The sequence below is a fragment of the Equus quagga genome, chromosome 6 (genome assembly GCF_021613505.1).
Source record: "Equus quagga isolate Etosha38 chromosome 6, UCLA_HA_Equagga_1.0, whole genome shotgun sequence".
Lineage (NCBI taxonomy): Eukaryota > Metazoa > Chordata > Mammalia > Perissodactyla > Equidae > Equus > Equus quagga.
Window position 1 is genome coordinate 80,583,368 of NC_060272.1, and position 15,648 is coordinate 80,599,015.

Sequence of the window (15,648 nt, forward strand, 5' to 3'; positions counted from 1 at the left end):
TCTGTATTCTCTTGCTCTCCCTGTCCAATGTGGCTAAGAATTTATCTATTTTATCAATCTTTTCAAAGAACCAGCTTTTGGTTTCATTGGTTTTCTCTATTACTAACTTCCTCTATTGTTATTCAGTTTTCCATTTCATAGATTTCTATACTTTTCTATCTGATAACTTTGAGATTTATTTACTTTTCCTTTTCCAGTTTCTTAAGATGAAAGTTTCGATCATAGATTTGAGATCTTATTTAAAAATTTACATACAATTCTAAGAGTTTTGCCAAATGCATAGAGTAACTATGCACCATAATCAAGATACAAAATGGTTATATCTCCCCCACATTTTGTATTATCTCTCTTTTTTTTCCTTGAGGAAGATTCACCCTGAGCTAACATCTGTGCCAATCTTCCTCTATTTTGTATGTGGGTCACCACCACAGCATGGCTGCTGACAAGTGGTGTAGGTCTGTGCCCAGGAACCAAACCTGGGCTGCCAAAGAGGAGTGCACTGAAATTAACCACTAGGCCACAGGGCCAGCCCCCTTGTAGTCTCTCTTGCTGTTCCTTTGTATTCAACCCCTCACCAAACCCCCAACTCTTGGCAACTGCTGATCTGTTGTATACCCCAATCATTTTGCCATTTACAGAATTTCATATAAATGGAATTATATAGTATATATTCTTTCAAGTCTGGCTTCTATCATCTAGCATACTTCATTTGGATTCATCCATATTGAGTGCTTCAGTAGTTCGTTCTTTCTTATTGCAGAGTTCATTCCGTTTATTGTCTGTTCTATGGATGTACCACAGATTGGTTTTCCATTTGCTGGTTGTTGGGTTGTTTCCAATCTTGGGAATGTGAGCAAGCAGACATAAACATTTACCTACAGGTTTTTAGTGTGAACTTAGTTTTCATTTGGTGTGAACTAAGTTTTCATTTCATTTGGGTAAACACTTCAGAACAGAAATTCTGGCATTTTGTGGAAGCTGATAGAAATTCTATATAGGAATTTACATACATCTTTATATATGTTTAAGGAATATTTATAGGAATTTACATATACTATATTTACGTTTAAGTTTATAACAAACAGTCAAACTGTTTTCCAAAGGGACTATACTATTTTGCATTCCCACTAGCAATGTGTGAGAGTTTCAGTTGCTCCATACCCGTGCTAACACCTGGAATTGTCAGGGTTTTTTAAAAAATTTTAACCATTCTATTAGATATGTGATGATATCTCGTTATGGATTTGATTAGCATTTCCCTAATGACTAGGATGTTTGCATCTTTTCATATGCTTATTTTCTAGTCATATATCTTCTTTAAGAAATGTCTGTTTAAATCTTTTGGCCATTTTTAAAAAGTTGGGTAAAGTATATAGAATATAAAATGTACCATTTTAACCACTTTTGAGTGTACATTCAGTAGTACATTCATACTGTTGTGCAACCAATCTCTAGAACTCTTTTCATCTTGCACAACTGAAACTTTATTTCCATCAAACAACAAAAAAGTTTAAAAGCAAAAATTTTTTTACTGTGGTAAAATATACGTAACATAAAATTTACCCCACCATTTTAAAGTGTACATTTCTGTAGCATTAACTACACTCACATTGTTGTGCAACCATCACTGCCATCTGTCTCCAAAACTTTTTCATTTTTCCAAACTGAAACTTCATACCCATTAAACCACAGTTCTCCATTCCCCACCTCCCCTCAGCCCCTGGTACCCACCATTCTACCTTCTGTCTCTAGGAATTAGTCTACTCTAGGTATCTCATATAAGTGGAATCATACAACATTTGTTCTTTTCTGACTGACATTTCACTTAGCATAATGGTTTCAAGGTTCATCCATTTTGTAGTATGTGTCAGAATTTTCTTCCATTTTAAGGCTGAACAATATTCCATCATGTGTAGATACCACATTTTGTTCACCCATTGATCTGTTGATGGACACTTGAATTACTTCCACTTTTGGCTGTGGTGAATAATACTGCTATGAACATGGGTGTACAAATATGTCTTTAAGACCTACTTTCAATCCTTTTGTGAATATACCCAGAAGTGGGATTGCTGGATCATATGATAATTCTATTTTTAAGTTTTTGAGGAACTGTCACACTGTTTTCTATAGTGGCTGCACCATTTTACATTCCCACCCGCAATGCATAAGGATTTCAATTTCTTCAGTCCTCACCAATACTTGCTATTTTCTTTTTTTTGTTATAGTAGCCATTTTAATGGGTGTGAGGTGGTATCTCATCATGCTTTTGGATTGAACTTTCCTAATGATTAGTGATATTGAGCAAGTTTTCATATGTTTGTTGGCCATTTGTATATCTTCTTTGAAGAAATGTCTAAATGTCTTGCCCATTTTTTACTTGGCTTCTTTGTTTTAGTTTTGCATATTTTTATACTGTTTTTAAAAATTATTGAGTTTGAGAATTCTTAATATATTTTGTAAACAAGTCCTGTAACAGAGTTGTAATTTGTAAATATTTTCCCCCAGTTTGTGGCTTATCTTTTCATTCTCTTAAGATTGTCTTTGAGGGGCTGGCCCAGCTGTGTAGTGGTTAAGTTCACATGCTCTGCTTTGGTGGCCTGGGATATGTGGGTTTAGATCCCAGGCGTGGACCCATGCGCTGCTCATCAAGCTATGCTGTGGTGGCATCCTATGTACAAAACAGAGGAAGACTGGCAATGGATGTTAGCTCAGGGCCAATCTTCCTCAGCAAAAAAAAAAAAAAAAAAAAAGATTGTCTTTGAAAACCTATAAGTTCTTAATTTTGATGAAGTCTAATTTATCAACTTTTTCTTTTGCATTTTAAGCTTTTGGTGTCATATCTAAAAAATCTTTGCCCAACTCAAGGTCACAAAGATTTCTGCTATGTTTTCTTTTAGATGTTCTATGGTTTTAAGTTTTGCACTTAGGTCTATGATACATTTTGAATTACTTTTTGTATATGATAAGAGGCTACCATTATTATTAACTGTGCATATCCAACTGTTCCAGCACCATTTGTTGGAAAGACTATTCTTTTTCCATTGAATTGCCTTTATACCTTTGTTGAAAATCAGTAGACTGTGTATATTTATGGACTCAGGGATCACAATCCTTGGCTCCCTCTTTTCCAATATCTGAGACCATTTTTTCCTCTATTTTGGGGGGGGGGTCTTCTATTTGTTTAAGGCAGGAACTTAAGTTTGGTCCTGTTACTCCATCTTGGCAAGAAGCAGAAATTCCCTGTACCATAATCCTTAAAACTGTTTCTTATTGATAGATATTCATTGTGTTTTCAACATTTTTCTATTTTAATATTGCATTAATATCCTATCTAATATTTCAATTTTTTCTATTCTACTTCTATGCTGAAATAAACAACTTTGTCTACCTTTGTGTCCACTTGTGAGTATTTCTGTACAGCACATCTCTAGGATTGGAATTGCAAAGCCAACGGGCAGATACATATTAAATTTTGATACGTCAAGAACTGTGAGGGGTTTGAGATTTTCACCTTATTGCATACTAACAGGTTAGCTTGCCACAGTTTTGTGGAAGCTGACAGAAGACATGAGACTCCTGGATTAGTGATAAAAGATTACTCACAGCAAAAGCAATAGCTAGCGTGTCAGCATATTTACACCAGTTGTTGCAGCCCAATTCTCCCAGGGTTACACAGAGGGCAAGATGACCCTGGCATTTGCAATGGGCCAAGGGACCTGCACTTTTTTAGCAAAGAACAAACATTGTAGCTACCAGCAAACAAGCCAGTCCCCCTTCCACTCTTGGAGTGTGCAGTTGCAGAGTTCTCTGTGCGTGCCTTGACCTGTGTGGCTGTCTGTGTGGGCAGCTACAGAAACTGCTCAGCATCAGGAGATGGACAAACTTTACAGTCTGGTACATGCAGCAAGAATGTGCAGGAACACTCAGGGCTCATGGCTGACTACTCTCTCAACAATATCCTGTAACATTTCTCTCCAGAAAGGCTGTGTCAATTTAAGCCTGCCTTCAACTGTGTAGGAAAGAGTCGTATGTCTGAAAGACTTCATTGCCAGTATGGGAATAGTATCAATCTTTGTAATTTTAGCCAATTTGAATGGTGAAAGATGACTTATCTTTGTGGTGTTACTTTTCATTTCTCTTCTCTTGAGTTGAGCATCTTTTCAAGCATTTGTTGATAATTTGTGAAATCGTTCTTGAAAGCTTACCCCCCCTCTGACATTCCTCTTTCCATGCTCCTCACTCAGGGGAAAGTAAAGGAAGAGCTCCATGTGTCATCTGAGTCCGTCCGCGTCCGACATGTTTTCTGCTTGAGTATCGTCTCATCGTCTTGAAGCGCATGACTGTAGCACTTCCCTTCAGTTTGTGCTGTGTGGACCCAGACTGTCGTCATGCGATGTATGATCCCCTTTCCTCTCTGTCTGTTTATTTGTTCTTGAGCTCCAAAAAGAGCCAGGAGTCGGGTACGGGGACATTTCCTTTTTCTTATACAGAAACCGACTGTGCCTCTCTAAGGAGGAAGTAAAGTTCAAGAGGCTCTACCCTCAGTCTCGTTAGCATAATATAGTGGAATTAAAGTAAGTCCTCCAGTTTCACGGATTGATACCTTCGGAGCTTTCCTTCTCTGCTGTCCCAAAGTTCCTGAGCCTCAATCTCATCTGTGGAAAAAGGCTGCAGGTATCTTTCTAGAAACGTATTGTGGGCGTAAACTCAGCAATAACCGTCCTTAGTTTCAAGGCCTGAGCTGGCCTGTATTGAAGAGGTGCTGATATCTTCAAAAGGGAAATTCTGGTGACAGCGAGAGCGGTGGGCCGAGCCTTGCGCCCGCCTGGAGGGGCATCCTCCTATGTACGGTTTTTAGGGTGCACGGTTGAAAGCTGAAAACGAAAAAAAGAATGACCGGACTCCGCAGCGGCCCGGCTTCGCGCTTCCCGCCCGGCGCCGCCTGGGCCGCCTCTGCTGGCAGCCAGCTCCGCGCGCTCCTCCCACCCGTGGCGCCGCGGCGGCGGGGAGGCGGCTCCTCCCCCCCCCCGGCGCGCGCCCAATGGGGGCCGAGGCGGCGGGCCCGCCCCCGGCCCTGCCCGCAGCCTATCCGGGCCCGCGCGCCCGACGCGGCTCGAGGGGCGGCCAATGGGCGCGGGGGACGCCCGCCGGCTCGGGGACCCGGCTCAGCCCGAGGGCTCGAGGGCCGCCGCGCCGCAGCTCTCCGCGCTGGCACTGCAGTTCCTGGGCAGCCAGGCGCCGTGGCCATGGCGTCTTCAGCGGCCGGCGTGGTGGCCATCGTTGGCAGGTAAACAGCCCCGAGCCGCCGCACTCTTGCCACCGGCGCCAGGGGAGGCGTGGGGCCCGCGCGTCGAGCTTTGGGGTGGGCGCGCAGGTCGCTGTCACCTTCGGGAGAGGAAGCGGCGTGGCGGTGCGCCAGCCGCCGGCCCTCCGAGGGCTACCCTCGCCCTGGCACCCTCCACAGACCTGGGCAGACTGGGAAAAGCGCCTGTCGCGGCGTGGCTTTGCGGTTGAAGCACACTGTAGAGTGCTGTTTTGTTTCACTTCGTGTTGACCTACCAGCAGGTTCGGAGAGCCGGCCGCTCAGGCTGCGGTGGAAATGCTATTTATGGAATTAGTTGAAAGTTGCCAGACCTCCCAGCAAGTGCAAACAGATGTGCTGGGCAGTACGTATTAAGGAAATGAGATCTGGCAACCATTCTGCAGAACTGTCTTCCTTTTTTTGGTCACTTTTCTTTTTTGAGGAAGATGAGCCCTGAGCTAACATCTGCCGCCAGTCCTCCTGTTTTTGCTGAGCAGGACTGGCTCTGAGCTAACGTCCGTGCCCATCTTCCTCTACATGATAGGTGGGACTTGCGGCAGCAGGGGTAGATAAGCCGTGCTAGCCCCGGCCCGGCAAGCCCCAGGCTGCTCAAACAAACGTGGAAACTTAACCGTTTTGCCACTGGGCCAGCGCATGCAGAACTGTATTGTTAACCATTTCCATTTTACGAGTGAGAAAACAGATTAAGCAGTTTACCCCAGGGCACAGTCAGTAGGTGACCGAGATGGGACTAGCCAGCAGGGAGGATCTGATGCACGCCCTCTACTAGGCTGCCTGCAGGGCGTGGGAGTGCGCCCTTCTTGAACCCAAGAGTGTAGCTGGGGGAGGGAATAGGGACACACAGGACATTCCTAATTCAGGGGAAAGGCCCAGTTTCCAGAGGGGAACTCTGGAGTCCAAATAGCTTGCTGGGATGTGTCACTTTAGCAGCCTAAATTCCGTCCAAATTTTTCTGGTTTGTCCTCCCACCACCCCTTTCAAAACTCCTTCTGTTTTCATTAAAAAAAAAAAAAAGGCATTTATGTGTACCTTTCCATTGGTAGCTATCATAGCAATCTAACGACATGTTCATACTTGCTATTGATAGAAGCACCTTTTTGGGGGTGGTTCTGTCCCTTTATGTCACTGAGGTGTTGATGAAAATAATCTATAACCAATCTATAAATGAAAATTTGGGTGAATTTATCCTGAGCCAAAATGTGAGGACCACGGTCCGGGCCTTCCTTCTCTAAGGAGGGAAAGGCACCAAAGATGGGGGGTGTACAGAGTGGTTATATACCTTCAAAGAGGATGTTTCACGTATCATTGGAATGTCCCTTTTACATTAGTCATGAGACTGCTCTGTCGGCACAGCGATTGATGGACACAGCAGGCAGGTCTGCTGTCTGGGTGGACACAGTGGTGGATCTGTTGTCTCGAGCTGAGTGGTCACAGGTGAGCACAGCAATCAATTCCTAGCCTAGGGAGAGATGCTTATCCTTAAGGAGATGTCAATGTGGGGGACGTTGCATCTTTATCTTAAGGGCATTTTTTTCTTGTCTTTGTGACATAGCAGATGTTTAAAGCAGAGAGACAATGCATGCTCAACGGCCACGTCAGGCCATTTTGGAAAAACAAAGTCAGGTCGAATTAGGTTTACACCCAATGGCTTCCTGATATACTCCAATATATCCTGTTGCTTGCCATTTCTGTTTGTCAGAGGTGTTGGCCTGCGCCCCACTCCTCAGTTTACAGCCCTGTCTGGAGAGCAATTTCAATGTCAGGGTTTTGCCTTTAGAATCCACTGAAGGAAGGAATCATGATGCTCTTTTTCAGCTTTCGTTTGCTCTCAGAGCAGTGGAATGAACTGTGCTTTTGTCCTCTCCAGGCATGTGGGTGTGTATGGTTGCCCAGTGAAGGAATATAAAAATATATACAGTTGCCTCCCCTGTATGTGCGCGGGGCTACATTGCAAAATCCTCAGTGGAGGCCTGAAACAGGATAGCGCTGAACCCTCTATATAGTATGTTTTTTCTCATGTGTACATACCTATGATAAAATTTAACTTATAAATTATGCACGGTAAGAGATTAACAACAATAATAAAATAGAACAATTATAACAATATAGTGTAATAAAAGTTACCGTACATCTTAACCTCAGTATACAGTTTTTTTTCTTTCCTTAAGTCAAGAACTTTCACCTTTTCGCTTAAAGGAAGCACTTTATGGCTTCTCTTTGGCATATCTGAATTGCCAGCATCACTAGTCTTACACTTTGGGGCTGTTATTAAATAAAATAAGGGTGGCTTGAACACAAGCACTGCAATACCTGGACAGTCCTTGAGAAGGCTAGTAAGTGACTAAGGGGCGGATAGTGTATACAGTGTGGATATGCTGAGCAAGGGGTGGTTCACATCTTGGCTGGGATGGATTGGGACTGCCCGAGATTTCATCATGCTACTCGGAATGGTTCATGATTTAAAACTTATGAATTGTTTATTTTTGGAATTTTCTATTTAATATTTTCGGATCTCAGTTGACCACGGGTCAGTGAAACTGCGGATGAGGAGGGACTGTGTGTGGAAGCGTACTTTGTACTGGGCATGGCGACTATGCTTGCCTTGCGTTATGTTATCCAGGGTCAAGGGCTAGAGTTTTGTATGTCTCCCACCATGCCTTGGCTGTTTTGCCTGACCTCATAAATGTTAAGTGAAGCTTTGAGTTGGCTGTACCCTTATCTGGCTCTGGTTCTTGTGGGAAGGAACACAGTCTCTCAGGAAAGGAACTGGCATTGGCGAGTCGGTTTCTTTCTGATTCCCTGTTGACAAGGAATTAGATGGAGCCGGCAGACTTTAATGACCACAGGAATTAGCATGGGATAGAAAGTCCTGTCCATCCCAACACTCTCAGCACCCCGGCAGACACCCATCTCTGCTTCTGGGGTGGTGCTGCTTCCATTCCTTTCGTCCCCCTCTCTCTCCTCTCCACCCTTCTTTCTCTCTTTCTCCTGGCCCCATAGGTGATTCCAAGGAACATCCATTTAAATTCGCTGAAACCTGGTTGGTTGAGTTTCATTCTTGGATTTGAACAGACCAAAAAATAACACATTTCAGTTTCAGGAACGTATTGGACCATTGTTTTTCCATCTTTTCGATTGCCAGACTCCTTCTTAAAAGTACTTGCTCTATTTAATTCTTTTCCCTTAATCTTTTCGTAAAGGCCACTCTTCCTCAGGGCCACTTAGTGTTCCTGTGAGCAACCTGTAGGGCGCACTGGTTGCTTCTTGAGTTGGCTCCAGCACTGCGTGTGGTCTGCCTGGGAAATGTCTGATAGCTTTGCCGGCAAATAACTGCATTGCCTCCTTAGATCCGGAGCGTGAGAACAGTCTTACTTCAATTTTTACCCGGTAAATAAGTAACTGTAGAATGGAAAGATAGTTTAAAAAGTCTCTAGAGTGGATTTATTCAAAGCTAAGTGTCATTAATGATAAAATTAGAATTGAACCCATTTTACTTAACTTTTCTCCCCTGCTGCTTTGCTGCTGTCTAACAAAATAAATGTTCACTTGCAGCAGCCTTTTGAAGCACCAATTCAGATTTATGACTTTATACGCTTTAAAGCATAGCAGAATGGTCAGAATGGTGAAGGCCCATTTTATGGCCCCCAGGCAGCTAGGGGTTCAGAACGACTTACTGTGATGTCACAAGCTCTAAGGACAGGAAGCTAGTTGTATTTGGACCTGAGGTAAAGTGGTACTGAGGACAGGAAGGCTGACGGAGACCAAGGCAGTGAGGCGGCGCACTGGGCTGTGCATCTGCCCTCCGCACTGGTGTGCTCCGCAGATTACCCCTGCACTTGCTTGCTTTTCCTCTCTCCCCTGCCTCTTTATTTTGCGTATTGCTGCAACCCTGATGTTATGATCTTTCAAGTCCAGTGCCTGTTACTGATTTATAATTTCCGTATTTTAGGTCTGATTTTCAGGAGAGGAAAGCTGATTGGCTGAGCTCCTCTATGCAGCCAGGCTGCAGACATCATGGGGGCTGGGAAGCCAATCGATGGCTGCTTTGCATCAGGTGTCCTCTTCAAGTCCTAGCCTCAGCGACTGCAGATTTGTGTGGGGGAAGGGATGCCAGGGGTTCCCATGGGTTTGCTTTCTGCTCATGGTCTTGCAGAGGAATATGGGCAATACAGACCATGAAACCTACACTAAAAACAAATGTTGTCTTTAATGCCTGTTTCGTGGGATATAACTATTTTCTTCCCAACATTTTGTTGTAAAAATTCTCAAACACACAGAAAAGTTGAAAATAGAGAAAAAAGATTACCCACATGCCACCTCTGTATTCAACAGTTATTAAAAATTTGCTACGGGGCTGGCCCCGTGGCCGAGTGGTTAGGTTCGCGCGCTCCGCTGCAGGCGGCCTAGTGTTTCGTTAGTTCGGATCCTGGGCGCGGACATGGCACTGCTCATCAGACCACGCTGAGGCAGCGTCCCACATGCCACAACTAGAAGAACCCACAACGAAGAATACACAACTATGTACCGGGGGGCTTTGGGGAGAAAAAGGAAAAAATAAAATCTTTAATTAAAAAAAAAAAAAAATTTGCTATATTTGCTTCATCTGTATATAACTTATTTAGCCAATTCTGAATACTAGATGGTTAGTTTTTGCTAATATAAATTCTACTGTGAATGCATCTCTTTGTGCATTGTCCATATGAACCTCAGATAAATTCTAGAGGTAGAATTCCTGGGTGAAATGGTACAAACACTTACAGTTTTTTTTTTGAGGAAGATTAGTCCTGCCAATCCTCCTCTTTTCTCTGAGGAAGACTGGCCATGAGCTAACATCCACGCCCATCTTCCTCCACTTTATATGTGGGATGCCTACCACAGCATGGCTTGCCAGGCGGTGCCATGTCTGCACCTGGGATCCAAACTGGTGAACCCCAGGCCGCCAAAGCGGAAAATGCGAACTTAACCGCTGTGCCACTGGGCTCGCCGCGGTCTCACACTTTTAAATACCATATCTGTGCAGTAAGGCCCAAATTCGTATCCTCAGACCAGAGCTTGCCCATGAATCTTAAGAGTTGTATCCAGTTGTTTACTAGATGTACCAATTAGACATCTCAAACTTAAAGCATCCTGTATTGAACTCTGGATCTTCTCTCCCAAAATCTACTCCATTTAAAGTTTTCCCCATCAGAATTAATGACATGTCTTTCTTTCCTATTGCTGTCCAAAAGACACTTGGAGTCATCTTCAGTTCTTTTTCTCACACTCTACATGCAGCCCACCAGCAATTCTTGTTGGCTCTTCCTCAAAAATATTGTGTATTCAGAACTCAACTGACTACTTCTCATCACCACCTCTGCTTCCATTCCAGTTCAACCTACCATCATATCTTGCAGTAGCCTCCTGACTCCTTACTGGTCTCCTTAATTCCATCTTTGCTTGTCTTTGGTATATTCTTTTTTATTTTTATTTAAAAGCATTTTGTGTGTGTGTGTGAGGAAGATTGGCCCTGAGCTAATATCTGTTGCCAATTTTCCTCGTTTTGCTTGAGGAAGATTGTCGCTGAGCTAACATCTGTGTCACTCTTCCTCTGTTTTATGTGGAATGCCACCACAGAGTGGCTTGATGAGCAGTGCTAGGATCTGAACCTGTGAACCCCAGGCCACCGAAGCAGAGCACGGGAACTCAATCACTATGCTAGTGGGCCAGTCCCCTGTTTTTGGTGTATTCTTTTTTTTTTTTTAAAGATTTTATTTTTCCTTTTGCTCCCCAAAGCCCCCTGGTACATAGTTGTGTATTTTTAGTTGTGGGTCCTTCTAGTTGTGGTATGTGGGACGCCGCCTCAGCATGGCTCCATGAGTGGTGCCATGTCCCCACACCCAGGATTCGAACTGGCAAAACCCCTGGCTGCTGAAGCAGAGTGTGCAAACTTAACCACTTGGCCACAGGGCCGGCCCTGGTGTATTCTTAATAAACCAACTAGAACATTCATTTTAAAACTCAAATCAGATCACATCTTTCTTCTAAAACCTTGTGGCTACCCATCTCATTCAGAGTAAAAGCCAAAATGTCTATATGGCCTCTGAGGTGCCTCCCCTGCCCTCTCTGACCTCATGCCAGCCATCCTCTTCCTCCATTCGAGCTGCACCAGCCTTGTTGATCTGGAACATGCAACACTCTCTCATCTCGGGCTTTTCACCTACAGTTCCCTCTGCTGGGGACTCTCCTCTCCCAGGTATCCTCAGGGCTTGCCCCTCACCTCCTTCAACTCTTTACTAAAATGTCATCTTCCCAATGAGACAGCCTTTGGCGGTGATTTAAGATTTCTCTGCTTCCCAGTCCCCACTCCCCTACTTGCTGTCCCTCTCCCCTTCTCTGTCTTTCCCCCAGCACTTTTTACTTTTTAGTGTGCTATCTGCTTTACTTTTGTAGTTTATTGTCTTCCTGCCTGCTGTATGCTCCATGGGACAGGAATTTTTGTTTTGTTGCTGCTGCATCCCCAGTGCCTGGAACCATGCCTGGCACATAGTAGGGACTCTATTTCTTCAGTGAATGATTGTGGCCTTCATATTAACCCCATGGGAAGAAGGTTGTTGGCCGTCATCTAGTTTTTATCACTAGATAATGGAGCTTTCTTTGTTGCCAACAACTAACATTTGTCAAGCCTCTGCAATGTGCCAGGGAGACAAAGGTGAGCAGGAGAGTTCCTGATACGTAGAGTTTGCCCGGTTGAACAAGCAAACAAGAGCAGATACGTACTGCTGATTAAGCATTGCTTTTTTTAAGCTTCACTGTACAAAATTCACTGTGTCTTTTATTCGTGTACTTAGATCTCAATGACTAAAGATCTAACAGTTCGCAGAAAACAAACGAGAAATGTAACCCCCCTAGCCCTAGCCCTCGAGATCCAGGTGTGTGTCATGTGCTTCCCTCCAGCTTCCCTCACATCCGAGTCCGTGCAGACTCGAGACTGGTGCCCAAGGGAGAGCTTTCCAGCCTTGGTCCCAGAGGAAAGACTGTCTTGAGAAGATAGAGCTTGGGTGGGCCAAGGTTACCTTTTGATATGCAGTCCCCAGGAGAACAAAGGGACAGGTGGCGAGGCTTGCAGACGCAGGGACCACTGGAGCTGAGATTGGAAGAATGTTAAAACATACGGTTTCTTCTAGGCCCGTGAGGAAGCACCCAGTTGCTCTCTGGTGGGGTAGACAAGTCTTGCCCAAACTCAGAATCAGCCCTGCAGGATAATTTAGTGTTCATTTAAAATAATTTTTTAAAAAATTGCAGTAAGATGCCCGTGACAAATTTTGCCATCTTAACCATTTTTAAGTGTGCAGTTCAGTAGGGTTAAGTACATTCACATTGTTGTGCAACCAACCTCTAGAACTTTATCATCTTGCAAAACTGAAACTCTGTCCCCATTAAACAATTCCCCATTCCCCCCCTCCCCTCAGCCCCTGGCAACCACCATTCTACTGTCTATCTCTGAATTTGACTACTCTAGGGACCTCATATAAATGGAATCATACCATATTTGCATTTTTGTGACTGATTTATTCCATGTAGCATAATGTCCTGAAAGTTTATCCCTGTTTTAGCATGCATCAGAATTTCCTTCCTTTTAAGCCTGAATAAGTTAGTGTTCATTTTTAAAAATGTAAGATGATGGGGCCGGCCTGGTGGCGCAGCAGTTAAGTGCACACGTTCTGCTTCGGTGGCCCGGGGTTGGATTCCGGTGTGGACATGGCACCGCTTGGCAAGCCATGCTGTGGTAGGCGTCCCACATATAAAGTAGAGGAAGATAGGCGTGGATGTTAGCTCTGGGCCAATCTTCCTCAGCAAAAAGAGGAGGATTGGCAGCAGTTAGCTCAGGGCTAACCTTCCTCAAACAAATCAAAACAAAACAAAACGTAAGATGCTGAATATAGATAGCTAGTCTTTGCATCCAGAGTTGGGTTACTCAGAAGGCTGGGTAAATTCTCACTGGCCCAGCCACTAGTTCTGTCCCTGTGGAGAGTTATCCTTAGGGCCCCAAGAGGAGATATGTGGTAAACCCTTTGAGATTGGCCAGCTTGGAAGCTGGAGTTTGGAGTGGGAGACAGACAGGTTTGAAGAGGTTTTGTTGCATTTTAGCCACGTGAACTACCTTCCTATAGCCACCTCCTCTGCAAAAATCCCTTGATAACCTGGGCCCCAGATGTGTTGTGAAAAGAGATGCCTTCCTCCCTCTCACCCCTGGCTGAACGCTCACGTACTAGTGTTACCTCCCAAGGGGGGCCGTCTGCCCCCTGCAAGACATGCTAGTAGTCAAGAGGCAAGGTGGTGGGAGAGAAAGGACTTTATTACAGCTTGCCATCAAGGGGGAAGATGGCTGACTAAGGTCCGAAAGAACCATCTTACAGAACAAAGACTACAGGCAAGTTATGTAGGGGGCTGGTCTCTGGGTGGGGGCCGACATCTGGTCTAGTTCCTGATAATCTTTTGTTTTACTGGATGTGCATCAGAGACCGGAGCAGGAGCAGCGCCCTCTACACTGACCTTTCAGTTGTCGTTGACGATGGTTTATCAGCATGGACTCTGCCCGGGGGTCGTCACATTCCCAAGGAACTTGAAAGAACAAAGTTATTGACTTATTGCAGCTGAGAGGGGCCATAGGATCTGCAGAGCATGCATACCCTGGAGAGTGCATATCCAGTTAGGTTAGTTAGTCAGAGATCATTCACAGTTATGATCGGTTTCTTTTCTACAGTGTGGCTTCCCTTATCTCTACCTTGTGCTGAGCTGGTATTGCTAGGCAAGTACCTTTTGGGAAAGAATTCTAATCATGCTTGTAGGTAACCCTCTACATTCCACCAAATATTCTGTTTGTTTCTTCTTTGCCGTTCTACTCAACCAAACTTGAGAACTTACTGAGTTATTGTTTACCTTTGTGTCGCAGAAGTTGGTTTTCAAAGCATGTTCACATACATTCATTTTTTAATAACAGATTTATTGAGATGTAATTCATATACCGTACAATTCACCCATTTAAAATGTGCAATTTAAGGGGCTGGCCCCGTGGTTTAGTGGTTAAGTTTGGCATGCTCCACTTTGGTGGCCCAGTTTCGTGGGTTTGGATCCCAGGTGTGGACCTGCTTCATTCATCAGCCATGCTGTGGCGGTGTCCAACATACAAAGTGGAGGGAGAATGGCACAGATGTTAGCTCAAGGCTCATCTTCTTCCTCAAGCAAAAAAAGGAGGAAGATTGGCAACGGATGTTAGCTCAGGGCTAATCTTCCTTAGTGAAAAAATAAAATAAAATGTACAATTTAGTGGTTTTTAGTATATTCACAGAGTTGTACAGCCATCACCACAATATATTTTAGAATATTCTTACCAGCCCGAAAAGAAACCTTGAACCCATTATCTAACCACTCCTGTCTTTCTTCCCCTAGCCCTGGGCGATGACAAATCTACTTTCTGTCTCCATAGATTTGCCTATTCTGGACACTTTACGTAAATACTGTATATAAACCTTTCTGACTGGCTCTCATCCATGTAGCATGTATCAGTACTTCATTCCTTTTTATGGCTGAATAACTCTGTTGTGTGGGTATACCACATTTTATTTATTCATTAGTTGATGGACTTTTGGATTGTTTCCATTTAGTTGTTATGAATAATGTTGATATAAACTTTTTTTTTTTAAAGATTTTATTTTTCCTTTTTCTCCCAAAGCCCCCCAGTACATAGTTGTGTATTTTTAGTTGTGGGTCCTTCTAGTTGTGGCATGTGGGATGCTGCCTCAACATGGCTTGATGAGTGGTGCCATGTCCGCGCCCAGGATTTGAACTGGTGAAACCCTGGGCTGCCGAAGCAGAGTGTGCAAACTTAAGTGCTTGGCCGCGGGGCCGGCCCCTGATATAAACATTTATGTAGAAGTTTTTTTTCTGACATTTGTTTTCATTCCTGTTGGGTACATACCTAGGAGTGGAATTGCTATTATACATTCTTGTTTTCTTTTTTTTTGGTGAGGAAGACGAACCCTGAGCTAACATCTGTGCCAGTGTTCTTCTCTTTTATATGTGGGACACCATCACAGCATGACTTGATAAGCCGTGTGTAGGTCTGTGCCTGGGATCTGAACTCATGAACCCTGGGCCGCCAAAGTGGAGTGCAAACTTAACTACTGTGTCATTGGGCTGGCCCCTACATTCATTTTTTAAAAAATAGCCTCTATTTTTGACAGTTCTTTTTTTTTGAGGAAGATTAGCCCTGAGCTAACTACTGTCAATCCTCCTCTTTTTGCTGAGGAAGACTGGTCCTGAGCTAACATCCATGCCCATCT

At 44.1% G+C, this 15,648-nt stretch overlaps 1 protein-coding gene across 1 annotated transcript in view; it reads left to right on the forward strand.

Moving 5' to 3' along the window:
• The first annotated feature begins 5,098 nt into the window (after positions 1-5,098).
• Positions 5,099-15,648, forward strand: part of CRYL1 (crystallin lambda 1) — a 122,325-nt gene continuing 111,775 nt past the window's right edge. Inside the window, exon 1 of the mRNA XM_046664813.1 lies at positions 5,099-5,290. Within this exon, the coding sequence (XP_046520769.1) occupies positions 5,250-5,290 (41 nt within the window). The 5' untranslated portion in view covers positions 5,099-5,249. The remainder of the gene's footprint in view (positions 5,291-15,648) is intronic.